This window comes from Haliotis asinina, chromosome 6 (assembly GCF_037392515.1).
Source record: "Haliotis asinina isolate JCU_RB_2024 chromosome 6, JCU_Hal_asi_v2, whole genome shotgun sequence".
NCBI classification, from domain to species: domain Eukaryota; kingdom Metazoa; phylum Mollusca; class Gastropoda; order Lepetellida; family Haliotidae; genus Haliotis; species Haliotis asinina.
In genome coordinates, this window is record NC_090285.1 from 61,817,474 (window position 1) to 61,840,394 (window position 22,921).

At 38.9% G+C, this 22,921-nt stretch overlaps 1 protein-coding gene across 8 annotated transcripts in view; it reads right to left on the bottom strand.

Annotated features, from left to right (window-relative positions):
• Positions 1-22,921, bottom strand: part of LOC137286653 (dystrophin-like) — a 386,558-nt gene that overhangs the window by 259,856 nt on the left and 103,781 nt on the right. For 7 of the 8 annotated variants that reach the window (XM_067818622.1, XM_067818621.1, XM_067818620.1 and 4 more), the window contains one exon: positions 20,828-21,042. In XM_067818622.1, the coding sequence (XP_067674723.1) occupies positions 20,828-21,042 (215 nt within the window). Of the gene's footprint in view, positions 1-6,964; positions 7,315-20,827; positions 21,043-22,921 lie in introns of those variants that run through there. The other variant, XM_067818626.1, reaches the window with a different exon arrangement.

The following is a 22,921-nucleotide window of genomic DNA, read 5'->3' on the forward strand; positions in this document are numbered from 1 at the left end:
CCTGATTTACAAACGTCATCATATCCCCATTGCATAGATTGATGTTCATGCTGTGTATCAGTGGATTGTCTGGTCCAGACTCAAAGCCCTCTGCCAATAGCTGGAATAATGCTGATTACACTGTTAAACAACATACAAATAAGTAATCTGATCAAAAAGTCCTTAGGCTCATATCATGGATATCATGGATCATATCCATCTATGAGCACAAGATGACATGTATTAATTAACCCAGCCAGTAGGCCAATGAAAGCAATCCAGTGATTATCATCCAGTGACAAGCATGGGCTTCTGAAGACTGAACCTGGTTCTGACAGTGTGTGTAATACAGCAGAAAATCTCATGTCCTCGATCTTTCATGAGGCAATCTTTAACAACGTCAACTCCCGTTCTTCAACACTGCACTAAGGTTACCTTAGTGACTTATGATCACCTTAGTCCCTTGAGTATGGAGGCCCTGGTCATACAATAAGTTGGTTCTTGGCTCCCAGCTTTTAAATCTATTATGTTGACCTTTATGATCTAAGGATCACTTAAATCTTGAAAACTGAGATGTGTATGCCATCAGTACATTACAGGTTTAGACTTGGCCATTTATAAGAGGAGTCTGAAACTATCATATAAGCCACCTGTCTATGGACTACCTTGGTGTCCTTGGAGCAGTAATGGAATTTGTCTGACATTTGTTTAACAATTTACAGTAGTAAATATTCAAGCATTGCAAGATCTAGCACGATTTAATTTTTCATCTATCACCTGAAATCCTCAGTAGAATGGACTCATACATCCAAAGTACCAGCACATTTCCGACAACTTCGTCATCAACTGCCATCTAGTTGGATGTTCAGTCATTTCACATATAATATGCACATTACATACACAAAGCTGGTGGTCATTTCCAATCATAGGAATCATTTGCAAATTTCTAAATTTAATTTTTTCTAATTTGCTTTGTCACTAATCTAAACTCTGTCAATAGAATGAAAATATACATCATTGTGAAAGACAAAATTATTCTCCTAAATATTTTGATACATATACATCATGTGAAAGAAATCATGGTATACCTGTGTACTGGACCTCTATCTCACAGATGCACAGTAGCAGCGCAAAGACATCCTTGACCTAACAGTCTAGCGGTTCTACGGCAACCTTGTATCAGCAGCCTTCATTTATCATCATTAGCATCCGATGTTGTCTTCCATCTCACCACCATAACTCTACATACAACAACCCATTTACAAGGGACAAATTTACATCCGAGCAGGAAATACCTTGAAACATGTAGAAAAACTAAAGACAAATTTGAGCTGGATTATCCATGACAAAATGTGGCTCGCTAACTCATGAGATGGCAAAACAAAGGAGCTTTTGCACCGACTTTCCAATTTCTTGTTGTAAGCCTCTCACTGCGATCAAGAGGTCGATGTGATCAGAAGGTTGGGCTGTCCTTAATCAAGCCCAAGTTATCAGTCAGGTCATGATGACCTGGTTTTGCATTCAGTGTGGACAGCAGATTAAATCTGTCGTAATACTGCACTGTGCTGTCACTCTGCACCAGGTGACATGAATCTTACTGATTAATACTATAACCAATTTCTTTATTTCAGAACATTTCTCTATTTCTGATGCTGTAGGGAGAGGCGGGATCTTATAATTTTTCTGTAACAGTATTTGAAGCGTGGACTTCTGATACCTTACCATTGTGTTCTGACAGGATCCCTTCATTTCAATTTCAACACTGTATTCCAGTAAAAAAACAGCCTTGAGAAGATATCACAGTTTTAGTTGTCATTCTATTCATAGATAATTCTAACAGAATGAATTTCTCATGTCAGTTGCATGAACAAAGTAACAATATATTGTATCAGGATCAACAGACAAAGAACAAATTTCAACAAAGCAAACACCCTCCACAAGTTTACATTCCCAGACATGGCAAAAACAATGTCATAGCAAAATTAAATTTGTAACAATAGGAATGCCTCTTTGTGTAGCATTCTTGGTTGTGACTTAATGCCCCTGTATAAGGAGGTCTCACTGGTGGAGGTAGAACAAACAGAGTTGGTCTCAAGGCCAGACATATTGTTTTAACTTTGTTTACATTTCTTGTTTAAGGTGCCCCTCACAGCTATTGGCGAACAGTACATAATCAGACTAGATCAGACAATCCAGGCACTGATGTCATGAGCATTGATCTATGGAATCCAGATATAATAACATGCATCAAACATGTCAGGTCAGATGAACCTGATCAAGTGAATCTTACCACTAGTATGGGATGCTGATGACTTCTGACATGGATCTTCATGGATGCAGCCTTAAGGGACTGCGGGATAGCAAGGTAGTTCAAGTGATGGCTTGTCATGCTTATGACCAAGGTTTGATTACTTATATTGATGCCAATTTTGGTCTGCACACCAGTACTTTAGGTAGGTCACCTTCCAGTCTTGCTCACAGGTGCACAATAACGCTAACACCTTCCAGCACTACGCTGCACTTCAGCTGTCACAACCTGACTATGTTTATACTTATCACACACACTAAGGGCTTGTCACTTATATAATACTCCTCAAACTATATATAGCTCAGTGTTATTGAATCAGAATGTGTGAATGAAACTGGAACTAGATTTATCGACTGACCAGACAGGCCCATCTTTTACTACATTTGAGTATGTTCAACACACAGCATTACTTCATAATAATTTCCTCTCTTAGACATCAGTGTGCTACTGGATACAATGATGAAAATCTGTAAATGTCACATGAATATATACTGCGCAAAAGTTAAGAAACATTTTTCACACAATCTATTGTTCACATATGAAACAAGAAAATACATCAAATCTTTAAAGGGCATTTAGAAGTGGAAGGTTTATGACTGTCAACTTCTTTATTGTGAATAATACGACATTTCAGAACATATGCTGGCTCCTTCATCAGGCTAATGGTAGGCAATATCAAGGGGGTATATATACATGAAGCACTACAAATACATTGGAAGCTGTTTAAACCGGCACTCATTGGGACTGAAGAAATTATCTGGTTCAGATAAAGTGTGGGATTGTAGAGCTGATGGTAAATGTACAAGCCATGGATGGGACTGAGATTTTATGCCAGTGTTGACAACTTGTTGGATTGGACAGATGCTGGTTTTGACAGCTTCCACTGTTTCATCCAAAACTTGGGTTCAGGATACATTTACTTAATTCATACCAATTATTTAAAAAACAAAAGACCACAAATAGGAAATCATTTCCTGACCTAATAGTACACCAGGTACAGGTGTTACCAGTTAAAAGAAGATTACTTCCATAAAATATTTGCTAGCTCCTGACATCCTGATTGGAACAGTTTCCCTTCAAATGTCATGACGCAAGATGGCTGACATCCTGGGGATGTGCACAGCTTTATTGAAGTATGAATGGAAGACATCTCTAAGAGGTAAAACTAGCAGATTTTTATCTTCCTTGTGTCAAATTTAGCCTCCCCATTCACATGTTCCAAGTGATACCACATGCTTGAAGTGATGAAAACTACTCAGCTGTCAGCTTTCAGGCAAGATCATTAAATACTGTTTCATTTCATGTTCAATAAGAGCTCCACAGTCATCAGGGCATTTGTTCTCAGTGCAACACAATTTCATTCAAGTCTGTACTTTCAGTATAAATATAACAAGATTAGAACTAGACTACATTCTGTCTAAGAGACCTTCAAGAGCATTATTTTCTCTTCTGCTCATTCCTTTCTGAAATGCTAAAGTTTTTAGTGAAGCAAGTCTAGATTTCTTCAGGTTCAGGCTTGAATGTTCCAGGTCACTAAGGTTTAATTTCAATTAATATATGTTTCTTTGAATCAGAATTATATATACAGAGGGAGTGAGTTTAGTTTTATACTGCTTTTAGCAACATTCTAGCAATATCCAGATTAGGGGCTTTACGCTGTGTATTCATGTAGGGAATCAAACCCAGATCTTTGGTGTGAAAAGCGAACTCTATCCATTATAGCCCAATATATACAGATACTTGTTAGTGCTAGTACTAAATTTACTTCAGAAAGTCATCTTAGATGACTAAAGCTATGTTCATTCAGGGCGGTCACATCTGCACACTTAAAATATTCACATCATCTTATGTCAACTTTTGTAAATGTCATCTATATATTACTTGCAGGTAACACATCACCTACAATGTTACAAGGTCATAAACAGAGGTTACTAAATGACCTTTTATGTAATAGCAATTTTGGTAAACGAGTTAATGATCTGGTATCAAAAAAGGGAAACAAAGTTTAATGAAAATGGTATTTCATGGAGTGCAGTCTAGTATTCTGTTATTACTCTAAACACATAAATAGATAGAGATTGCCGACAGTGTGATGACTCTCATATCAATTTCCTGCAAATCAAGCAAGGTTTAATACCAATGCATCGGCATCGTGATGCCCAAACTGTAACTGTTACAACATGATATATCTAGCAGTATTACACTTGTCAAAATATTACGCTGCAGTATCTTCCACAGGTAAGTAGTAACCGAATGTATATACACTTTCTAATACGGCACAGATTAAGCATAGATACAAGACATTGTGTGTTCTGTAACTGCGATCCATTAGTGTACGTTGCTATGCAATCCGATAATCTAGGCAACACTTCCACACAGTCTCATCACAATCTAATTAAAAGACTTGTTGAGAAAAATACTTAGAAACAGATCAATGTTTACACAGTCAAGGACCAAAAATCATTACAAAGGGTAAATCAGTAATTATAGAGAGCAAGGAAATTGCCCTCATGAGATTGAGATGTCACAGAAACTTCCCTAGGCACTACACATCCCCGAGCTGGAATACTTACTTGTTAATTCTAACATCTTTTCATCCTTATTCATTTAGCTGGCTCAGAGGTGAAGGTCATGTTCGTGTAAAAGAAGAATCTAATACTATTAAGCTACAATAAGTGAACGATGTGTGTGTTTTAGATGTCAAGTCCACAAATGTTCTGATTTCTTTCCCTGAAATGCTGTCATTTGATTTGTCAACAAACGAAAATAAGGAGATACTGGAGGTAAAGAATGATTGTGTCAAATTACAACCCTGCAAGCAAAAGGTCAAAGTTAACACACCCGATGCATCAGATTAAACATTCCACTGTCATGCAGGATGACAAAAAACATTGTCAGAACTAAACCCTTTATCCGACAATCAAATGTTGACAATTCAAAGTGCATAGTTCAAAATAAAATAAAACCCACTGTAACTGGAATTCCTGCTTTACAACAGAATTACAAGACTGGGGTCTGATATTCATTACATTTGTAGCCAGATTTTTTTCCATCCATATTAAGAAATGAAGGAATTATAAGTTCCCCACATAGCATGAATCTAATGATTTGAACCTGTCTGTCTAGCGTACTGATCAACATTTTCACAACCAGGCTATCTTTTCACTATTGTCTACTGATGTCTATACTGCCACAGGGAACCAGCCCCTTAGTCTGTCCGACAGTACCTGAACCACAATATTTCCACTAGGCCTCATGAGCCTAGCACTCCCTCTGTAACAAACCCCTAAATGAAGTAAGTCTACATTCTTAAGATTCAGGTCTCCCAACAATCAAGAGCTCCTTTTCCTTTTAATTGGGTTAATTTGTTACTATGAAAATTATATATATTCGGGGAAAAGCGTCAGTCTACCAGCCCCTATCCCCATTCCACCATCCTCCGCCGACTATCCCTTATCCTTCAACCACTATCACCTGAAGCAATCCCATGATTCCCTTCCTATGCCTCAACTGCAAAAACCAAGTTTACATCTACTGAAACTAAATTCCATCCTGTCATAATGACTGATTATAACATTAAAATTCATCAGATTGCCAGTCTGCAATCCTCAAGGAGAAGGTTTTTTAAAGTCTGGTTTAGGATCCAAACATGAGAGACCAAACCACCACATGACTGCTGGGTGACCAGTGCCATACCTACATTAACAATAATTGGTGACTACTGCCAGGTGATAACCAGTTATCAAATAACAAATAACAAATAACCAAGTTCATAAACATCATATGTGATCTTGTGTGAATATTCTTGTGGACTGTTTTCTTGATCAAGATGTCATTGTTGACATCATAGTAATGTGAGACAGGAATTATTATTATTATTATCATCATTATGCTAATATTTGCAAAGTGCCAACACCAAGCTCAGGTGCTCAAAGACGCTCACACTATAACAAGATATCTGAAGACTGCTGACCAAATTCGACAATAAAGATTTTATAATTTGATAGACATGTTTCTGATGGGAAACAATTAAGAAATATGTTATTAAGAAATATGTTACAATTAAGAAAAAAGGGTATTACATCAAATGGACTCATATTGGTTTTGTTAAAATCATGGAAGAATTTATGTCTTAACCCTTGCTTAGGAAATACAAGATCTCTGACATTTGTTTCACATACTATGTACACTGTATATGAGACATCTCCATGCAATAATCTCCATATATCACATGAACATCATCAGTCATCAGTATGCCCTCGATGACCTGTGGGTCTTGCAGTTAATACTGACAGTCACATAAATACATGAGTTGAATTCAAGAGACAATGTTGGAAGCTCTGACGGTGTTGTCAGTCTGCAAAATCCTCACAATGAAAAATGCAACACAAATGTCACCTTAGCTTATCATCACGTCTCAATAACATAACACACTGTCACAAAAAAACATCTTAACACTTTAGCATCAGTTCCCGACAGGCTTTTCATGTAAACAAACATGGCCAGTTCTGGAGCCCCCCTCCCCCTGCCCCGGAACTTGAATACTGAAAATACAAAACCAACCATCACATATTTCTAAAACCAACATAACTGTAAATCCATCAAGACAAATGCATACTTACTTAAAGTTAAGAGACTTAAACTTGTAAACATTGTCGACTCCCTGATATATCTCACCTTGATCACAGACTTGCAACAGATTTGCTGAGTTTGCTAAATCTGTAGAAGGTAATTCAAACACAGCACAATTAAACTCCACCCTCATGGTACCTTGGTTGATGAACAAATTAACACACACACGAAAATAGACTCCCGGAACATCTAGTATTCCAACAGAGCTCTCACTTCCAATGTTATCCTCCCCCAGTGAGGCAGTGCCTGAACACAAACAATTGATGTTTTCAACTCTCAAAGACAGTCAAGAAAACAGTGTGTTTTGTCGGCAGGATGGGAAAACCCCATGTCCACGAAAACAGAGATTGGACACAGGTAGTGAGTATGAGCTGGATACAGGCCGAGGCTCCAACAACACTTTCAAAAATAACTGCTGGGAGGATAAAAAACACCATGCAGTTATCAGTGCGATGTATCAGATTACAGCACAGCACTTGCATGTGGAACTCTCCCACAGCAAGTCTGAGAGAGAGAGAGAGAGTGAGAGGGATACATAGTCTGAGGAGGGAAGTGTTGAGAGGCAGTTAATGGCAGTATGGTGCAATGGGGGGATGCTGGGGCATCGATACAATCTACCATGTTCACGGAATGATAGTGAAAAATGCTTTCTTAATGTGTCCCTAACCCAGAGTGATTGACCTGAAACTGACGTAGGGATGTGTGGATGCAGAATGTCGGAATAACAATCAGACAATAAATTGTCGACTGCACTGCTTTGGGATCAAGTGTAATGTTTTCCCAAAGCCTCCCATTATTTATTGATGTTTCTCTTTTCATCGTCTCTAAATAGAGGAAAAATCAGACATTGTATATTGGGCATACAAGAAATTAAATATCCTCTTAAAAGACATATAAGATATAAAAAGTTATGGTGAGATGTTAAGGCAGTTAAACATGTTAATGAAATATGCTCTGAACAGAGCTTACTATGTTATACATCAAAGAGTTCCCAGATGCAGAGGACATGTTTCCGTATCTGATTTAAAGACGCTAATATAAACATTCAAAGTGAATATTCTCTAAAGACAATCACGAATCTTGCAGGTATGATTTCACTATCAATGTATCTTATGAACAATAACTAAAAAAACTACCTGAAGCTGTTGCCTTGTTATAAAATATTCACATTATACACACATGGTGAATAATGCGGGCTTCATTCCTCCACTCATTGCTCACATCACTTCCTCGTTGTGATACAAGCTTCACTATCCCCAAGGTAGGCAATCCTGCCACTAATTTCTTACCTGCCTAAATATTTACACAGTCAAGGAAACTGACATAATGTTTCTCCTCCAAATACTTGTACAATCAACAATCTGTGAGCAAGTAGGTTAACTGTTTGAAGAATAGCATCCTCGACATACCTCCAGCATGGCAGTACCTCAACATCAGCCAGATAGTCTACATGGAAGGTTCAGTAGGTTAATATGTTATGGAGGTAGGTAATTATGGTTTGTATACACCGCCTGGTCACTGGCTGGACATACACAGTGTAGCCGTCACCATCGCCTGACCTGTACATTCATCAGTGTAAACTATGGCCGAAGGTGATAAGGAAGAACTCCCTGGGTCAGTGAAACACAGGAAACAATACTCTCCCATACACATGGAAGGAAGGAATTATCATGTATACACATCCCAACCCTGAAGTGTTGCAAAAAGTAGTTTCAAGGATCAGAATTTGTAGTTTCACGATAAAATACGCAGTCAACTAAATACTTCAAATCTGAAGCAATTATTTCACATACTTCTAAAAGCAGATTTCCAAATTATCAGCATTACGTTTCTCCTTTTATGGATAGACAACTTCTTTCTTGCAGTAGATGCAACAATTCGGTGTTGATTCTAAGACTGTTATCAAGCAAAAGATGCTTGATAGCAGTGTTAGAAACCACCCTGAAATGTCGCATCCACTGCAAGAAAGATGTTGTCTATCCATAAAAGTCTTCACCATCCTCATACCAAATTCTAAAATGCCACTTAAAGAAACATTTATTCTTGTCCATTTTTGGTGAAAATGTATTCAATCAACAAAAATATATGATTTTGTGAATGACTCCTAATTTTAATTAATTTTCTTGCAATTTCATAGAATTTCTAGTGAAACTGTATTGGCGTCGTTTGAGGCTAAAATTTGTAGCAATTTGCAAAAAATAGTAGCAGTTGCCAACTCTATGTATGCCAAGGTTCTAATGTATACATCTTGACTGTCAATACCACATTAATATAATTGACAAACACAAATAATATGTTTCACAGCAGAGGAAGCTTTAAAGTAAAGATTACTTTGGTTAAGATGGACAATAAGGCAGAAATGCCAAATTAAAACATTTAATGGAACAGCATTATGTTATTTAATTGCAGATCCTGACAGAAATCTGCACATGTAGACCTACTTTATTATTATTTGATATATCATGACTCTAAACTTTCCAATCAATGACACCTGTAATTAAGGTATCACAAGATGAAATACTAAAATACCCCTCTGCTCCCACTGAGTAAAGTTGGGTGCATGCTTGGTTCAGAAACACGACTGCAATGGATCTCTACAGTACTGTACAGTATCAATATATAATTCACCTGATGACAAGGAATAACAGAATTATACATCCACCAATGTCAATGCATCAAAGGATACAGACAACTTGAACCATAAAGGAAATAAATATTTTATGCAAATGTCATCAAAACACTGACCAGTCGAGTTCATCGGATATTGTTCTGAATCTCTAGCCTCAGAAGACAGTCCTGACAGAATGTTATCTGCAGCCGTGTTATCTGACACAGTTGAGATGTGTGCTGGCGTCGTCCGACTGTGTTCTGGGTGGACAGTCTTCGTACCTGTCAGATAGCTACCTGTGTACCTGCTCTTCTGCACTTACAACACACAACGCTCAGTGAGTGAGGGAGGTGGGTTTCATGCCACAAATGTGAAATCAGAAAAAACCTTTGTAACTAAGTAAATAGTGTTAATCTCAGCTCTGTGATGAGTAAAAGATCTTTGTGCCTGGACAGCCAGAAAATGTAACACTTCCTAAACATCCAGCTCATGACATGACTACCTGCTTAGCTCATTGTTGCTGGTGCACAAACAGATTGATGTGGTCGCTGTGAACAGGATATGATAACCATATTGGTAACTTGTTTGAGGGCATCTAGAAAATGGTTTGATGAGTGAGTGAGTTTAGCTTTGCACTCAGCAATATTTCAGCTATATGGTAGTTGTCTGTAAATAATCAACAATTCAGTGATCAACAGCATGAGCATTGATCTGCACAATAGGAAACCAATGACATGTGTCAAACAAGTCAGTTACCACTTGATCGTGTTAGTTGCCTCTCACAACAAGCATGGGTTACTGAAGGCCAATACTCTAATCCAGACCTTCACAGACCTGATGTGATCAACAATGGAGAGGGTTCTATCGATACACTTAAATAATATTGAAACTGTAGATCCATAGAACACTGCTTGTTGTTAACCATGTTGGTTTTGTGGTTTAAAACCATGATGTTTTACTTCTTTGGGGCATGTTTATTTCTTTTCCAGACTTGTGTTTTTAAGAAAATTGATTAAATAAATAACATAAAAGCAAATTTAATTGAGAATACTGATACAAAACATGTTAAGAATCTGCAAATTCAATTGATAATATTATCATAAAATGTATAAATAATCACAAATAAATGTTTCACTCCTACAGATATTGTTAATCTGAATGTCAAACCACAAAATATCGTAGACACAGCCTTGACATACAAGACAGCACATTTCGGTGGCCTTATATACATAGCATAATCAATGTCCTCTGCCAGAGAGATATTCTGCTGACTTAGCATATTGCACATCTCAGCGATGGCACTTGTCTGTGTGAGCTTGACACATTGCTTCCATACCCCACATCACTACAGTGCATCCTTGATAACATTATACCTCAAGTTTACCCACATGTATCATACAGACAAATATTTCAATGTTCTCATATATCCTTTTATGGTTTAAAAGTGTTATATCTTACATATATCATAGATACATATTTCAATGTTTACACCATACAGCTGTTGAGATCTATATGTGCTATGACTTAATCACTTCACTGCTGTTATCATTCATCCTCTCATCTCTCACTTCTTTCCTACCAAACAAAATATTACCTTCATTGTTTATCTTTAATTTTGTCCTTTCCTCCAATCCTTTTTTTCCCATATAGCATTTTTCTTCTATTCACTTGCCTTATACTTTCTCTCAATCACACCATCAATTCGGTCTATATTTAAACCCTCCCTATCAGAAATACCTCTCATCCTTATCTTCTACACATTTGCAGAATCATTAACGTGTTTATCACTTGGCCTATCTTGATGTGTTTGTCATACAACCAAAAATTCCAAATTTCTGAAAATATCTCAACTGGTTTCTCTGTCTAATGCAGCAGAAACCTTGTTGACTTTTAATCAACAAAATGTGCCTCAGGAAAAAGTACAACCTGTAGATTTTTCAGTGTTTAACCAGAGAAGTCACATGACATCTCATCTACAACCTCGGACTCCCTAAGGGCAGCAGCATCCTACGCATTCCAGTACAGACTATGCCTGTCAGGTAGAAGGAATTATGCAATGGTCTGTTTTCATCTTGCCACGTGGCACCTGTGTGAGGGGCTTTCTGCTAGTTTACTGTTGTCTGATTGGAGATTACTTCTGCATCCAACGATAACTCCGGGAGGATGATGCCAGTGGCAAATCAATTAATACAGGAATGAAGGACTGTTGGAAGATGATGGATGAAAGAATGAAGGTAAGTAAATATTTGCAGGTATGTGACTGACTGAATGAATGAACAAATGATCAAACCAATGAACACATGACTTACTGAAATTATAATTAAGGTGAAGGAAGGAAGGAAGGAAGGAAAGAAAGCAAGAATAACCTTATGAAATATAAATCAAGGTGAATGAATACATGCGAGAATGAATTTCAAGTTCTAGGAATCAAATTAAGGTATATAAAAAAACTTTAATATAAATGATACCTCGAAGAATAATAGAATCTGGGATGAATGACTGACTAGTGGATGAATGAATAGCAAAAAATGAGGAGTAGATGTGTGCATTATAAAAAGCTGAATGAATGGTGGAAAAGCTGAAAGATTGCACTTGAAAGAAATAGCTGGATTCTTGGCTTAAAACATAATTTCAGATCACAACATGGAGAGACGGAGAAACCAGCAACAGGTGGATGAACGGACTTTTTCCAGTGAAAGTGTGTCATGAAAGTTAAAATGTAACCTTATATTTAGACACCAAAATATAAAAAAATATAAAAACACAATGGATAGCAAGGGACAGTGATGATAATGTGGGCCTTGGTCCACAAAGCCAATGCTATGATTGCCGTAAGTCTATGTTAAAGTATGGGAGTTAGGATCATCTTAGGGTTACGATCGCTTTGTGGAACAAGCCCTGAAGACATTAAAGTTATGCCAGGAGTGGTGACAAGCGCGCAGCCATGTTCCTGCACACGATGCACACGTCAGTAACAGTCGTTTCATTCATCAGTGTTATCACAACATTGCAACGTTTCCACCCACACGTCTATTTCACAACTACCTGTCAATTTCGAGCCATTTCTTAACAAACCACTTTAATCCAGCATCAGTAAACGATGGACACCATCTAACATTCATGTTCTTTTCATTGCTGTCATGCTTAGAAACCATCACGTGTTGAACAAAAGCAATGCATTCAAACAGCAACCATACAAAGAGCACTCTTTTTCATCTGAGTTTAATGCACCTGAATGCATCAATAGAAAGTGAATGGAGTCTTTCTGTAGTTGTACTTTCAAGACACACATCATTTTGTCTGATTTGACAGGCAGCATACACCCTGCACACACAACCTGGAAGTTACTACTCTTAATCTAAAGCAGGATTATAACCAAACTCAAAGCTTTACTAGCCCAGTGAAGAGACTCATGTAAAATAATGGGGAATCAGCAAGTGTAAAAATCTCTTTGTTACTCATACCTTGATATAAATTCCAGTAGTTTTAACTCTTTTTGCATGTGAACAGGTGTTATCTGACTTTTATAAACTGGAAATCATTGCTAAAATTACTGAACAACCTCAAGCCTTGGTAATTTATAAATACTTTTAATCTTATGTCAGTTCTTCAATTTGTATTGCTGGATATCAAAGGATGGTAATTAACACCCAAGTTATGAATGGTAAAGAAAAAGCCTAACTCTCCTAACTATAGTTAATCTGCTTAGGCTAAGACAGTTAAGTAACAATGAAAAAGCATATATAAGAAACACAATATGCTTGTACTTCTTTTCAGTAGTAGTATGCATCATGTGCTGAGGGTTTCTCCACACAGAACAACAGGGTTGAAGACTGTCCTAATGGCATCCATCACGCTGCTGAAATTAATGAGAGCAAGCCCCTGGTCTCGAACTCTACTCAGTTGCATAGATGTGAAGGCCTCGAAGGGACATCAGAAAATACCCTACATACCAGCCTACTGTAGTTGTCAGCCATTTGTACTGAACACTGAATTGAGGAAACTATCAATGGAAGTGTGTTGTTCAAATACATCTACCTTGTCACTCCAACAAATGAACAAACATCATGAGTTGTGAGGGAAGCAGCACTTTACACCACACACTATTCAAATATGACAAGTTGTCCACTTAGTAGTACTATTTGCATAGAAGTCAGCCCATTGCTAAAATTGCTTCATACAAATATCTGCTGTTCTCGTGAAACACTGTCATCAACATCGTCCTGAAGTTTTGATCTAAGAAATAGATGCATATCTAGCATATCCAGCATAAATAGAGTGAAGCATATCCTACAGTTTTTAATGCATCATATCAAACATGATTTACTTGAAATCAAAGGTGTTCAGACCTATGCAGTGTATTGGGCATTTCTTTTTCATAGGAATAGCTGTGTCTTTCCTTTAAATGATTTTCTATGTTATCTTTTTTATCAGCATGCCTCTGTACAATCAATAACTAGTAACAGACTAAATGTAGGACAGACTCTTCATTCACTGATAAATGAACAAATCAAATCCCATTATATAAAAACAACGGCTTCAAAAGTTTCACAACTGCATCAAATATTTACTACCACAGACTCAGTACAGTTGTTAATTTCACTGTGATTCTATTTCCTGAACTGACAGTTAGTGTTAACCTCCATGTCCCTTCAGAATTCTTCAGCCATAAGTACGTTCTCTTTCATCACAGTGGTTCCCTCACATATTTCCCTTCAACAGAATGACCACGTGCTAATTACCATATCACCTAACAACATAGTATAACAAGCAATATACACCACACCAGCAAATATGTAAACAAACCATGTTCATATCACCCACCTGTGAAATATACAATCCAATACGAACAACTTATTTCCATGTAATCCTCATTAGCACAGTCATTATAGCACCTTTCACAGTTAACACTCAGCAACAGAAACATGTGCAATCAGGCCAGGTAATATGGGTCAAGACGGTTTCTAACGCACTGATCCCTCACTTAGCCCACCCTGAATAATCTGACGTACACACTCCAAAGGCTAGCTGACTCGCGTGCCTGTACAGCCCCTCATGTCCGCCTCCCAAACTCCACTGTTTCCACAACACTGGCTTTTCATCAGATCTTCTGTGGGAGCTCGGTTAGATCATTAATCATGCTGTTATATAATTTACAATAGAAGTTGTTAACAGGTAGGTTTTCCACCTGCTTGACTGGAGACAGGGAGGTGGTATGAACCGATTACAAGCACTGTAGCAGAGACACTGGGCCAGATATGCTGACTCGAGGCGGCGAGTACGACGTCAGTTATGCTACTAACAACTACCTGATTGATAGGATTACTATAAAGTGTCTAGGAGGACGGTGGCCATAAAAGAATTGCTACAGTAATACTGGATTTCTTGTAGAAGTCATGTAATTGTAGCTTAATGTCACTATTCATCTCCTTCCTTTTCAATTTCCTCCTTACACAATCACTTTTTCCGGTATGTACATACATGGCTATTAATTAATATTAGTGTTTACATTTACACAGATATGTAAGTAAATTTTTAATGCTGATTTGCATATAAATAATTGCTTAAATGTAAGTTTCTTGCAACATTTAGACATCTTTATTTAGATGAGGTTTAAACTTTATTCAGTCGTTTTGAATTTCATACATAAAACTATGCAACTTTTCACAGCACATGCTAGAGTACATAATGTTAAATTAAGGAAAATTAAGATTGTTGTTGCTCTTACTAGTATTATTAATATTATTGCTATTAATATTATTACAAATTCGTACATCCCTAACTTCCCTATGCTGAATGGACACCATTATCTTGATATTCAAGGAACTAAGAAGTCCTATGTAAATAAAAAACAAGTGAAACCTTCAACTCATTTATCCCCAAATAGTTTACAAATATCACAAATTCTGGAATATCCCAATCTTGCTCATTCTGAATTAAAATACACATATTTATTAACACAATATTAACCAATTTTTAAAAGCTTCATCCAGTATGCACTGATCTAATAGCGTTATATAATGCACGCATTCAATTTTCAATTTGGTACACTTGGACAATGTCATCCCAATTCCTTTATTGTTTGTCAACACTGGATTCAAAACAGTATTGAAGTCCCCTGTGAAATATTACCAAATCTTGTCTTCTTTTAAGACCATGTGAATACCATTACATCACAAGGGACATTTCCTAGACAGCTGAAACGGTGACACATTATAAGTTGGTCACTGGTCACGAGGGGACCATGGGTTGAGGTAACCTTGATGTTTGTTTATGTTCCCTGAGCCCGAAGGGTATCTCAACCCATGGTCCCCGAAGGACCAGTGAGCAACATATTTATCTTACTGGACACCTCAATGTTAATTGTGAGCTGTTTGAAGCACTGAATGTTCAATATAAAGAAGTACAACCATGAAGTACCAAGCAAGTTGCCATTGGCAATGGGGTGCATTGAAATACACCTTGTTTGTACACCAGGTACACTGAAAATAATAGAAGAGTGCTCAGCCAATCAGAGAGCGACATTTATGTGTGAGGTAAGATAACATTTCTGCCTGGTGCTGGATAACTAGTTCCTGACTTGTTGTGGGACACTAGAAGTTAAGCAACAAAAGCTACATAATGTCTGTAAATAATCTGGATCAGAAAATGTAGTGATTGATATCATGAGCACTGATATTCATGGAACTGGGATGGTGTGCATAGAGCATGTCAGAGTAAATCACCTCCCACGACAAGCTGGGTTGCTGAAGACCTACTCTAACTCCAAACTTCATGACGGTACAGGGTTAGGCAACATAATTCAAAGGTAGCCTGCACTTTACACACCAGAATGTGTGAACCTCATTATATTCTACTCCTGGTACCTTGAAAAATACAACAAGGCTCTGTTTGAGACAAAACAGCTTCATTTCTACAAATACTTCACTTATGTACCACTGGCCAGTAGATAATTAGGTCTCAATCTGACAATCCAGTGACTGATGTTATGAACAATGATCCACACTGTTGAGTACAATATCAACCAAGTCACTATGTCCAACAACCTTCATCCCATTATAGAGTAGGTTAGCCTTCTGGTTACAAGACAAGACTGAAGCTATTTTAGCTGCCAAGTATCTTTCTATTCTTAATCGTAAAGCAGCAAACACTATCAGACACCTGTTGTCTGGCATGATCAGGAGCTTCCAGCAACAAAGATGAATGAAGCAAAAATTGTCCCACAAAAGTCAGAGTTCACGACAGCCAAAGGTATACTTGCAGTGTATATAGTTCTTCCTGGGACATCCTAGCTTGATGTGTTTCATTTATAACACCCCTTATCTGCCACAAACCTCTACACTGGATGAAATCCAAAACCCGTAAGTTTCATCATAGATGCAGCAATACCCTCCAGAAAGAAATTGGATAAGGTTACTAAAGATGTATTCGGTCAAAGCCAAATGTCATCATTCCTGATCTTCTGTGTCTACAAACTTCAAATCTCACACATACTAATATTTAAGATGTATTCCCCATCAATCACAGTGTCTCTCCAAACAAATGGAATAGGCACACAGTATAATGACATTTGTTAAAGCTGTGAATAGTATTCCATTAAAATCACAGAATATTAGTTTAATAAGTGAGTCTAGTTTTATGTCGCTCTTAGTTGTGTTCCAGCAATATGAAAGTGGGAAGACCAGAAATGAGTACCATGTGTACCCATGAGAGGAATTAAAACCAGCGCTTCGGCATGATGAGCATATACTTTGACCACTAGGCTACCCCACTGACCTGTTAGTTTATCGTGGGACAGGGCCTGGTGCTTAAAGCATTGGTTCATTACACTGAAGTCCCAGGTTTGATTCTCAACATGGGTACAATGTGTGAAGCTCATTTATGTTGTCTCATGCCATGATATTGCTGTAATATTGCTGAGAGTGGTGTAAAACCATACTCACTCACTCACTCACTAATGTGGGAGAAAGACGGAAGGGATGCAAGTTCAAGACAAATACTACATTTATGAAACCAATGAGCACATGTATGGTGCAGACAACCAGAAATGGGCTTTACACTTTGAACCATCCAAGCTTGAGAAGAATTGGACTAAAACAATTATCAATGGGTCCATGAACACAAATATTCAGAATTTTGAATGTAAACCCTGGTGCTAGCCAGCTTCAGTGGCCGACAGATTAGTGATGTCATTTCTTTTGTGACATCATGATATTGGATGACATCACAATGGTCCTGAATGCATCAAGATACAGTTTGTTGAAGCCCTGTCTCCTGAGGAAGCCAGTTTTGTATGATAAATATCAGTCCACCGTTGAACCAAGTACGTGTCTTTCATAAATTATCCTACAGAGAAACAATCATGTGTTGTCAGTCAGTAGTCATTGTTGACAGACAGATGTGTTTGTTTCAGAGTAACACAGTGGCTCTAGTCTGGTTTGACTACATACTTCAATCATGAGACAAACTGAGAAACCAATCAAGAATAAAACAATATGTCCCATTCCATCACTTGTCCACTGTGGTCATATCAAATATATGTCTGCCGTAAAGTATCTGCATGGTTAAAAAACTGAAATAATTGCTCCTGAGTTACAAAAGGATTCAGTTCAAGTTATTCAAAAACCTGAAAGGCTACAACGCTATCCCCACTTCATGGTTCCATGTTTCTAATTTCCTGCATACCCTAAAGCCTTTTTCCTTAGTCTACCCAAACATCCTAAAAACCACCAGCATGCTAAACCTTATGAGGTGCTTAAGTGCTCTTTGAGGTATTGAGGAATTAAAATTCCTCTGAGAGTGGAACTGATGACAATATCATGGAGACTCCCACTCTGATGATTGTGTGGATGGGAAGTGCCGCGAAGTGCATCATTCCTCATGGGGGATCCACGCTGTAGCTGCAAGCCTGGATGTCTGTGCTGGGGCACGCTGACCTGGAGGCATGGAGGAGGGTCTGGCACAGAGGGGGATGGGGAATTCTGATATGGGGACATAAAGGCCCGGAAGACACAATGGAGAGGTATGGCACAGCAAGGATCTGACAGATAGGGGTGGGGTGTGGGGTGTGTGTGTTTAGCAGTCTTATGGGGACATGGGGAAGGGAAGAGGAGGGGTGGGGCAGTTTGATATTGGGACATGTGGGAGGAATGAAAATTTTGGATCATTCTGACCTTGGGTCATGCGTGGAGGGAGACAGGTACAGAGGGAGGGTTGGACACCAGGGAGGCGGGGTATAGGTAGGCTTGGGGCTGTCATCTGAGGACATTGGGATGGGGAAAGTAAAATGAAAGTTAGAGGAATAGTGGCTGTGTGGATGTGAGGAAGATTCACATGGTGACATGGAGTGGAGAGACATGGAGATGGGGGAAGTGGGGGAAGGGGGTTGGGGATGGGGGAAGGGGGTTGGGGAAGGGAAGGGAGGAGGAAATTGTTTTCATGTTTCCATTTTCATCGAAAATAATATCCAAATTTTCACAAACAAATTTGGTTGACAACTGCATATTTTCTTTAGTTCATGTAGGTTGAAAATGTCATGAGTCATTTCAGACACTTTAAGCTAATTCTCGCATTTAAAGGGAGGAACAGGTTTGAATGGAGGTTACCGGAAATAAAAGATTATTTGCTTGGCGGGGCAAGATAACACTCCATAGCACTGAGTACCCAACTTGTGTACAGTCATGAATTGTCACCATGAGTGTTGTTATAAGCCATCTTCACCAATATTCCAGCCTTATGATTTTATGGGGCTCCGGTTGCAGACATTGCATTCAACTATTTGAGGTAACCGACACAGATCATGAGTGTGACAAGCAAAGAATATAATCATCACATCACAAAAGAACTGATCCTTGTCCAGTAGTAGCTGTTTACCCCAACAGTCTGGACCCAAATATCACTCCCTGATCAAAATAGGTTCTTCTACCTCCATGTACGACCTAATCCTATCTAAATACAAGTAAAATAGAAGTGCAACCTAATCCTATCTACATACAAGTACAATCTAAGTGCAACCTGGTCCCATCTCGATGGCAGTATAGTCTAAGTGGAACGTGGTCCAATCACAACAAGTATAGTCTAAGTGCAACAAAAATTCATCTAAATACAAGTAAAATCTAACTGCAACCTAATCTCATCTAAATACAAATACAACCTAAGAACAACCCTGTCCCGTTTCAATACAAGTACAATATTAGTACAACCCAAATTTTAACTAAACACAACACACTGACTGATACACTGATGAGACAGTGAACTAAACATTCAATCCTGATATGAATAGATATTAATAAATCCTATGCTAACTGATCCAAGATCACTGAAGCATGTCTTTAAAGTTTCCATTCACCTTCCATGGAGTGTTGGACCACTTCATGTGACAGACTGGAGGGGAATGAGTTTCAGAATCAAAAATAGTATCTATTTCATTGTTCAGGAAACTTTAGAACTGCTCTCCCAGAAGACATGTATGGTTACACAAGACAAACAAGATACTGACTTACAACAGATGAGATAATATGTCATTGCGGAACATCAAATTAAAAGAAACCCAAACACTGCTTTCTTCTATTGACAAAGTGACAAACTCCATGACTGAACCTTAAAAGAGGATATTGGCTGATTTTATGACTGCTTCAACAGGGTCTAGTTTAGCAACTTCTTGAAATGCTGCATGTAAACACAGGTCTATGTGACTTTGTGACAAGAGAAAGTGTGTAAATAGGTGAACAGAAGCTGAGTCAGGATCAGGAGGTAGTCACATTGCTGATCTTGACTGTCACCTCTGAGAGGGTTTCTTTGGTTCAATTCTGTTTCAACAAATGCTAAATAGAGTAACACTTGATGGCATGAAAATCTGCCCAGTTTCATAGCACCACATTGAAACCTGTCTGCAGGGACACCATGACAGTTTCAATGACTCTGTTGGGAACAAATGTCAGCTGTGATAACTGATATTTCTTAACCTACATAAATCACTGGGAACAGTACCATCTGCATCCTAAATGACAGCGAGTTTAGTTTTACTGTGCTTTCGGAAATAATCCAGCAATATCACAGCAGGGGACACAAGAAGGGGGCTTCATACATTGTACCCATGTGGGGAATCAAACCTGGGTATTCGGCATGATGAGTGGATGATCCAACCACTAGGCTACCCAACCACCAGCTAAATCATATGTACAGTGATAATCCAAGTCCAGCTGTGGATGAGTTAGCACTGCGGTAACTGCAAACCCATTTTAAAGTATACAAGCAGCAGGAAGGTTGAAGGATCTGACCAGAAAGGCATTGTTTCCTACCTCAGACTGTTTGACAGCGGTGGGCTGGATGGGTTCTGCTGTCACCATGTCCCCCATATCAGGTGTGGTTGGGGTGGCCTCAAACTCATCTACAACGACGGAGGAGGATGGTGACACAACTTCCTCCACGGTGATATTGGAGTGGGGGAGGACTTGGAAGAAACACATCAAGTAGGTCATGATGGACTTCTTGTCAGGGTGGCTGACATCCACATCTGAAACATCCAAAGTTGACAACTGCAGGTTCATGTTGTGATGGAGGTGTACTGATAGGGATGAACTGACATGTACAGGTGGAGGTGTACTAATAGGGATGAACTGATGTGTACAGGTGGAGGTGTACTGACAGGGATGAACTGACATGTACATGTGGAGGTGTACTGATAGGGATGAACTGACATGTACATGTGGAGGTGTACTGACAGGGATGAACTGACATGTACATGTGGAGGTGTACTGATAGGGATGAACTGATGTGTACAGGTGGAGGTGTACTGACAGGGATGAACTGACATGTACATGTGGAGGTGTACTGATAGGGATGAACTGATGTGTACAGGTGGAGGTGTACTGACAGGGATGAACTGACATGTACATGTGGAGGTGTACTGATAGGGATGAACTGACATGTACATGTGGAGGTGTACTGACAGGGATGAACTGACATGTACATGTGGAGGTGTACTGATAGGGATGAACTGACATGTACATGTGGAGGTGTACTGACAGGGATGAACTGACATGTACATGTGGAGGTGTACTGATAGGGATGAACTGACATGTACATGTGGAGGTGTACTGATAGGGATGAACTGACATGTACAGGTGGAGGTGTACTAATAGGGATGAACTGAAGTGTACAGGTGAAGGCGTACTAATAGGGATGAACTGAAGTGTACAGGTGAAGGCGTACTAATAGGGTTGAACTGACATGTACATGTGGAGGTGTACTGACAGGGATGAACTGACATGTACATGTGGAGGTGTACTGATAGGGATGAACTGACATGTACATGTGGAGGTGTACTGATAGGGATGAACTGACATGTACAGGTGGAGGTGTACTAATAGGGATGAACTGAAGTGTACAGGTGAAGGCGTACTAATAGGGATGAACTGAAGTGTACAGGTGAAGGCGTACTAATAGGGATGAACTGACATGTACAGGTGAAGGCGTACTAATAGGGATGAACTGAAGTGTACAGGTGAAGGCGTACTAATAGGGATGAACTGAAGTGTACAGGTGAAGGCGTACTAATAGGGATGAACTGACATGTACAGGTGGAGGCGTACTAATAGGGATGAACTGATGTGTACATGTGGAGGTGTACTAATAGGGATGAACTGATGTGTACAGGTGGAGGTGTACTGATAGGGATGATTTGACATGTACATGTGGAGGTGTACTGACAGGGTTGAACTGACATGTACAGGTGGAGGTGTACTGACAGGGTTGAACTGACATGTACAGGTGGAGGCGTACTAATAGGGATGAACTGATGTGTACATGTGGAGGTGTACTAATAGGGATGAACTGATGTGTACAGGTGAAGGTGTACTGATAGGGATGATTTGACATGTACATGTGGAGGTGTACTGACAGGGTTGAACTGACATGTAGAGGTGGAGGTGTACTGACAGGGATGAACTGACATGTACAGGTGGAGGTGTACTGATGAAAGGGAGCTGGAGGGTTACCAGTGAACAGGTGTACCAATGGGGTGTTCAGAATGAATATACTAATAAGATGTACTTAAGGGAATGTATTGATGAAGGTGAACTAAAGTGGGGTATTGATAAAAGTGTACTGAAGAGGTGCACTGTTTGAGCAATACTGATGAATATGTAACAGTGGTGAAGGACTGAGGGCATGTGCTGCTGGATGTGTAATGTTGGATGTATTCAAGACCCTGTTCCTCAAAGCAGTCATGGCGCTATGACAGTCGTAACCTTACTTTAACACTGACTTACGACTATCGTCGTGCTACGATCACCTTGAGGAATGGGGCCATGATGGGATTGTACTGATGTACCTGTATTGCTAGGGTGTACTAACTGAATTAACAATATTTGAGGCAAATATTAACACATATC